Source organism: Leopardus geoffroyi, chromosome A1 (assembly GCF_018350155.1).
Source record: "Leopardus geoffroyi isolate Oge1 chromosome A1, O.geoffroyi_Oge1_pat1.0, whole genome shotgun sequence".
NCBI classification, from domain to species: Eukaryota; Metazoa; Chordata; class Mammalia; order Carnivora; family Felidae; genus Leopardus; species Leopardus geoffroyi.
In genome coordinates, this window is record NC_059326.1 from 115,492,723 (window position 1) to 115,499,810 (window position 7,088).

The following is a 7,088-nucleotide window of genomic DNA, read 5'->3' on the forward strand; positions in this document are numbered from 1 at the left end:
TCCAGCGGAAGACACCTGATGTGTCCCTTAAGTTTACCTGGCATTTAGAGTTTACAAAAAAGTTCCAGACAGTCATAGTCCTCACAACAACCCTGTGAGGTAGGTAGGGCAATGATTATAATCCTATTTAGATGAGCACACTGAGGTTCAGAGAGGCAAAATAACTTGCCCAAGGTCATAGGATTCATCTTGAGATGTTAAGTTCAGGGACCATCTCTGAGAGGGTCCTTGTGGGAAGAAATGGTTCTTCTGGCCATTCAGCTGCTGAAGAAAGCTCCTCAATCTGGAGTCTTGGGAATCCAGAATCTTGGGGAGCATTGGGAGTGCAGACCAGGTAACCCTGGGCTTCAGAAGACATCTGTACGGAGTGGGAGGGGCTGTTCCATGCCACTGATGAGGAGATTGGGCTCTTGGGACAGCACAGAGGGATTGCGTACCATTGAGGTCCCCACACTGCCCACAGTGACCTCCCTTTCCTCCTGCCGAAGGTGCCGGAGAATCTCCTGTGACAGGGAGAAGTTGCTTCCCTCTGCAGGTTCTGGAACAGGGATGGAGAAGGTGTGGATGAAGACCTCATATGTTCTCATTTTAACATACCCTGAGGACTGCTGGGCAGATCCTCCAAACCTTCTTCTCCCGCACATCCCAGCACCCCCTCCCCTTCACTAGACTCTGGGGCTAGAGTTTCATGGAATTCTAGAGCTAGAAGTGGTTTTAGAGATAACAGAATTCCACCTTCCCAGTTTTCAAGATGATGCACAGAGAGGGGCAGGGACCTGTCAAAGTCACACAGTGATGCAGTAGCAGAGCTGAGGCTGCAGCCCCGATGTCTTTGCTCCTGACCTGGGGCTCTTCTGCTTCTTCTGGCATCCCTAGATGAAGTGAGGCGCCCCTAGAACCCATCTCTTTACACTCCACCCAGGACAAATAGCTGAACACCTCAGAAAGCAGTTGAGTGCCCTAGGTGGAGAGGTAGGACCTCTCCCAGGGAGGAAGAATGCAGGGCTTGAATGCCTTGACCACTTGGGAAGGCCCAGGACCTGGTGCTGTCGTATCTATTTCTAACCCTTCAGGACACCTGACTCTTCCTGCCCTATAGCTTATCAACCCCTCACCCTGGTAGACAATGAGGCGGCAGTTGTTCTGACACTCAGGGGTGTCTGCCAGGATGTCTTCAAGTATTCGGCAGAAGAGTTTGGCCTGCTCAAGCCGATCCTCCCGGCTAAAGCCAGCTCGGCCATCCTGTGACATGGCAAAAAGGGTCTGCAAGGGGGTGGCGTACTCCAGAACACAGATGCCTGCCTGGAGGAGGTGAGAGGAATACAAGACTCAACCAGGGCCCAGGCAGACAGACTCTGGACCCTAGTGCCACTACTGGGGCCCCCCTCCCTCAGCCTGTAGAGATGGAGCACTGGGAGGAGGTTACCCTGATGGGATCTATGCTGTCTGGTGGTCTTTGCTCCTAAAATCAGGACCAGGACTTTGCTAAATTTATCCTTCACAGACCCACCCCCTCAGATCCCAGGGCAAGGCCCATCAAGTCACCTGCTGTCAACTGCTCCAGCTGGAAACGAATTTGGGAGCTGGGCCCTGGGGTTCAACCTGTTCTTGGTTTCCCTCAATCTATGTGAAATCTTTCAGACATTTTCAAAACCTCATCTAGGACAGCTCTATGGTCAAGTGCAAGGTATACTCAGGTTGAAATCATCCACTGTCTTGCTGGTTCTCTGAGTCTCAGTTTCCTTATCTGTAAAGTAGGGGTCATAACCATCCTTACCTCACAAGGTGGCAGTGAGGGTTAAATGAGGCGGTCACATGAATATCATCTGGTATGCAGTAAGTGCTAAATAAGGGTTACTTATCATTGTCACCATTCAGAGCTGAATCTTGGCACCAACTGGAGAAATTGAGGCTCAGAGAAAGGCAGTGAATTTTTATCAGTGCTTGGCCAGCGGTCAGAATTCTGGTGCTCTGGGCCTGACTCCTCCTTAGCAGCACCCACCTCACTGCACACTCACCTGTTGCCCGTTTTCCAGAAGTGCATAGACGCTGTTGGTGTAAACCCGGCCCTTGATGCCAGCACGGTCAGCGCTTTGCTGGGGCAGCTCATACAGGAAGCGAATGTTGGGGTCAGCCACACTCATGTCATCAGGCATTCCACAGTCCAGTGGGAAAAGGATGTGCAGCCGATGGCTCCCTGTGCCCCGTAGTATGTTGTTGTGCAGCTGATTGCATGTGAGTACCCGGGCCGGGAGCCCTGGGGTGGAAAGGCCCGAGAGGTCATTCCTACTAACGCTGTCTGCCACCTGACCCGGGATAGAGACCAGGTCATTTGTTCCCTCAATGTGCGGGTTCAAGAGAACGAAGGGTCCAGTCCACTTGCATTGTGTAGGAACCAGGAGGGGTGGAGCATTCAGGAAGCCTTTCCTTCTCTCCCTCCACCCCCACCACCTCTCTCTCGCCTCACTTGTCCTTTGTCCAGATTTCTGGGCCTGCCCCACTCCTTCCCACCACAGCTTTTAGGGCTTTGAGAGGCAGGAAGAGCCCTGGGAGGTTACATTGCCAGCATTTCCAGCTGCACGGAGTCTGGCCCTATCTCTAGACGTGTTTCCTAGCAGAAGCCCTGGTGACAAGGGCAGATAGCAGTGAGATACGGGAGAACTGTGGTCTGGGCCAGCAAGTCAGAAGAAATAAGACCTGACACATGGGCTCACAGTGGAGAGGTCAAGCGTCCAGGCTCTGGACAGACCTGGGTTCAAATCCTGTCTCCTCCTCTCACTAAGCCATGTGACTTTGGAGAAGTCTCTTCACCTCGAAGAACCACAATTTTCTTATCTCTAAGAAAGAGATAAGAATGTTGCAGGCGCCTGGGTGGCTCAGTCGGTTAAGTGTCTGACTTCAACTCAGGTCATGATCTCACAGTTCGTGGGTTTGAGCCCCATATCAGACTCTATGCTGACAGCTTGGAGCCTGGAGCCTGCTTCGGATTCTGTGTCTCCCTCTCTCTCTGCTCCTTCCCTGATCTCACTCTGTCACTGTGTCTCTCAAAAATAAATAAACATTGGGGCGCCTGGGTGGCGCAGTCGGTTAAGCGTCCGACTTCAGCCAGGTCACGATCTCGCGGTCCGTGAGTTCGAGCCCCGCGTCAGGCTCTGGGCTGATGGCTCAGAGCCTGGAGCCTGTTTCCGATTCTGTGTCTCCCTCTCTCTCTGCCCCTCCCCCGTTCATGCTCTGTCTCTCTCTGTCCCCCAAAAAATAAACGTTGAAAAAAAAATTTTTTTTAATAAAATAAATAAATAAATAAACATTAAAAAAATAAGATAAAATAAAACAGGGATGTTGGTTATTCGTTGCCCACAGGGTATGAATTAAAAGGCAAAATGCACATGAAGGACACAAAGCATGCAGTAAATATTCACTGGAAGAATTCATGGTTAATGAGGGAGAAATCACTTTTCCCATGGTTAACAAGGGAGAAGGAGTATGGCTCTAAGTGCCATACTCCTTCCTGTAAATCTGGCATAATAACATCCTTCATACCTACAAAATTGCTCTGGGAATCAAATGATTTGTTAGGAATAAAAAGTCTTTGAAAAATACAGCAAGTTCTAGAAACACAAGAGGTTTTATGTCTAATTGTATGTCTTAGAGACCTAGAGAGAGGGGCATAGAGAATGACTCACCTGGCAGGATCAGCCGCAGGTACCCAATGTAATATGACCATGCCAGCCCATGGGCCACGTTGAAATTCTTTTTTTCACAGACTGCAGAGACCTCAGCTGGGGCTAGGCCCTAGACAGCAGTACAGGGCAAGGAGGCCTCCGTGAAGGGTAACTGGAGCCCTCCTCCTCAAGAAGATTTCCCAATCTGCTGCCAACTTACTTCCTTCTCTGCCATCGCTGGACCCACTGTTGCAGACCTTATAGGCTCTACTCTAAGGACCAACCTCTAAACTAATCCCACTCCCAGTGCTGAGGTCAGAGTAGGTCATACTAGCTGCAGCCTCCATTCGGCTACACCCTCCACCTCTCTCTGTGTCTTACCTGGAGGTCCAGGAGGATGTTCAATGCCTGTGAGAGGCCCAGGAGGGCAAGCATCCAAGTGAAGGGCAGGTCTGTGCTGGGGAGGGTGCTGTAGAAATAACAGGACAGCAGCAGCAGGGCCCCACTGCGAACGGGGCTGCCCAGGCAAGCCTTCATAGCTCTCCAGTAGCTGCCCTGGTACCTGCAGGTGACAGTCAAGCCCCAGGCTCCAGCCCAGCTCAGCCAGAGAGATTCAAGGAGAGGCAGGGTCGGGGGTCAAGGGAGTGAGACACATTGGGTGCCCAGTCACCACGGGTAATAGAGTCACCTGGAGTGGAGGTGACACAGCTCCTCAGTCAGATGGCAGACCCCCGTGAACAGCAGTCCCAGCTGCAGGGAGGCCAGGTGGAGCACCAGCCATCGGAGAGTATGGTCCGGGGACTCCCCCAGCCTCCAAAGGGCTGCCAGGCAGACTGCCAACAGGACCAAAGCCGCCTTCTGGGCCCCCATGCCCCTGGGCCTCGGGATGGATGGGTGCAGGCCAGTGCGGGGCATCTGTGGGCACCAAGAAACCTACTGTTGTTACCCTCTCACTCCCCTACCGCTTTGGGATAGCTTGCTTTCTCCCTGGTGCCCAGCCAGAGCCAGAGGCTGCTCTTTGAGAAGCCTCTAGGACAGGCCGGACATACAACATCCCAGAGCTCCAGTCTAGGAGAGACTTGTTGAAAACAGAGCAGGAAGACAAGTACATGTGCCCCCCCACCCCGGCAACACACACACCATACCCAACCCTGTGACACCACAGGAGTAGTGAAGAAAGAAAGCAGCAACCATCCCAGACCCAGACCTGAAAGTGTCCTGTGAGGTGCCACCCACCTAGAGACTGTTGGGGACCTGGACTTCCCTCTTTCCAAAATCCACCCCAGGGAAGACTTTAGTCAGCAAAGGTGACACCGCAGTTCAAGGGGTGCAGGCAGGGCAGCCAGAAGACTTCTACCCAGCTCTGGCTCTCGGGGGCCTCAGCCTCGGGGCCCTTGCTCCACTGCTCCTGATCCTACCTACCTTCTATCTCCGAAACCCCGGGCTGTTTCTGGAAGATGACAGGGAAAGAAAGCCCGGTGAAATGGCTCCCAGCAATAAAGGCCAGCCTTTCTGGGTACAGCCTGAAAACGAAACATTAAAAACCAATCATAACTTTTTCCACAGCGCTCCAGCCCTGGCGTCTTGCCAGACCACAGCTTAGGGGAGGAGGGTATTTCCGGCTCCCCAGGGAAGGAGGAAGGGCCCCAATAAGCCATGCCCCAGTCTTGACATGGGGAAGCAAGCTTGCAAAGGCCCTTGTTCCATTGCCCTTTGCTACCCCCGAACCGAAGGTGTGCACAAACCCGTTACAGTCCCCCGTGGCCACAACACTGACCACCTCGAGCCCTCATGATCAAACACCCTCTACCAACACCCAGGCAGGACTCCAGACCTGCAGAGACCTCAGCTGGGGCTAGGCCCCAGACTGACACTCCCAGACGCACTACACCATGCTGCCCTGCCTGATTATTTTTATTCTGATTTCCAGATGCAGATCCTCTTTTTCTGAAGACTGTGATATCAGGAAGGAGGTGGGGAGAATGAACAGTTATTTCCCGTAATGACAGCCTTTCTAGTAAAGGGCTTTATGGCAGCAGAAAGCCCACAGGGGAGTGGAGTTTTGGCTCTCCACAGGAAGCAGCCACGCCTATGACTTCTCAGAGAGAACCCTGCAGTTCCAGCCACAAAAGCAGTCAAGTGGAACCTCATCAACATCATCACCATCATAAGGTATTCACCACACACCAGATATTATGCTAAGTGTTACATATATTATTTACTTAATCCACTGAGCAACCCTGTCAGGTAGGTATAATACTATTCCCCATTTTGCAGACGGGTAATCTGAGGCTCAGTGTGGTGAATTGCTTGCTCTGTGCCTTGATTTCATGAGAAGGGATAGAAGATTGACCAGGACCAAGTTTCATGCTTAAGATTTCCCCTGGGGTGGCAGAGGGAGTCTCTCAGGGCTGCTCTCTCGCAAACAGATAAGCTGATTTGATTGAGGATGGCGCAGACCTCAGGAGTGGGATTGGGGGGCACCCACAGAGGGGCAGCAGTGTATTCTTGCCCAGGTCAGAGAGTCTGCGCCTGGACCCTTCCCCACATCGCAACCGGAAACAAGATGACACCCCACATTCATACATGACACTGGCCTCCCAGGAACAAGGAGGTTTCCTAAAAACTCTTGTTTGTGAAAATCACTTCCTACAAATGGAGGAATTCCTTAAACCTTCTCTTCCCTGTAAGTGGCTCACAAAGGGGCCCCGTGAGGCGAGCAAGGACTCAGCTGCTTCAAAACCAAAGAAAATGAAGGGTGCCCAGAAGAAGGCCTGAGCAGAGCCCTCCCAGAGCACAGCTTCACACCTGTCCCAAGAGTCAGCTGTGCCCAGCAACCTGTTCCCCCAGGCTGCCCAAGACCCACCCCTCCCAGGGGTCACCCGCCGCCAGCTCTGCGCCTCCACACCAGTCATCGCTTCCCCTGCACCTGTTCTTCATCCCACCCCTTCTGCTGGAGGAAGTTCCTCCATTTGATAGGCCAGGTTGGCACTATGCATCATAAGCCTTAAAAAACATGTGTGATTGTGGACGTAGCAATCCACTTCCAGGAACCCTTTGTCAAGGAATAATCAGACAAGCGCACAAAAATGCCCATTTTTTTTCAGATGTTCATAGCAGTGTTGTTTACACGGAGAAAAACTGAAAGTTATCTAAATGCCCAACAGTTGAGGACTTGTTAACTAAATTGTGATTCACCTTACAGTAGAAGGTTGGGCAGCCTCTAAAAATGATGATGTAATTTTGTATTTATTGACCCTGAAACAGGCTTATTATATATTTCTTACTGGAAAAAAGCAGCATACAGGACAGTTAATCGCATTTTAAGAAACTTACTTTGCATGACAAAATGTGTGGAAGCACATAGTTCAAAATGCTAACAATGATTACTCTATACAGTAGGAATGTAGGTGATTTTTAGTGTAT

At 51.5% G+C, this 7,088-nt stretch overlaps 1 protein-coding gene across 5 annotated transcripts; it reads right to left on the minus strand.

Moving 5' to 3' along the window:
* On the minus strand, positions 1–5,693 carry STING1 (stimulator of interferon response cGAMP interactor 1). Of its 5 annotated transcripts, XM_045445667.1 has the most exons (8): positions 5,477–5,693; positions 5,085–5,185; positions 4,351–4,577; positions 4,044–4,224; positions 3,684–3,792; positions 2,019–2,257; positions 1,116–1,302; positions 1–538 (listed from the first exon to the last, which is right to left on the minus strand). In XM_045445667.1, exons 3-8 carry the CDS (start codon positions 4,575–4,577, stop codon positions 348–350), a joined length of 1,134 nt encoding a protein of 377 aa, XP_045301623.1. In that variant the 5' UTR covers positions 5,085–5,185; positions 5,477–5,693; the 3' UTR covers positions 1–347. The 5 variants fall into 5 exon arrangements, with proteins under 5 accessions (XP_045301623.1, XP_045301650.1, XP_045301630.1 ...); XM_045445694.1 differs by lacking the exon at positions 4,351–4,577 and having other exon boundaries at positions 5,477–5,617; XM_045445674.1 differs by lacking the exon at positions 5,477–5,693 and having other exon boundaries at positions 5,085–5,198.
* Between the last annotated feature and the right edge of the window lie 1,395 nt (positions 5,694–7,088).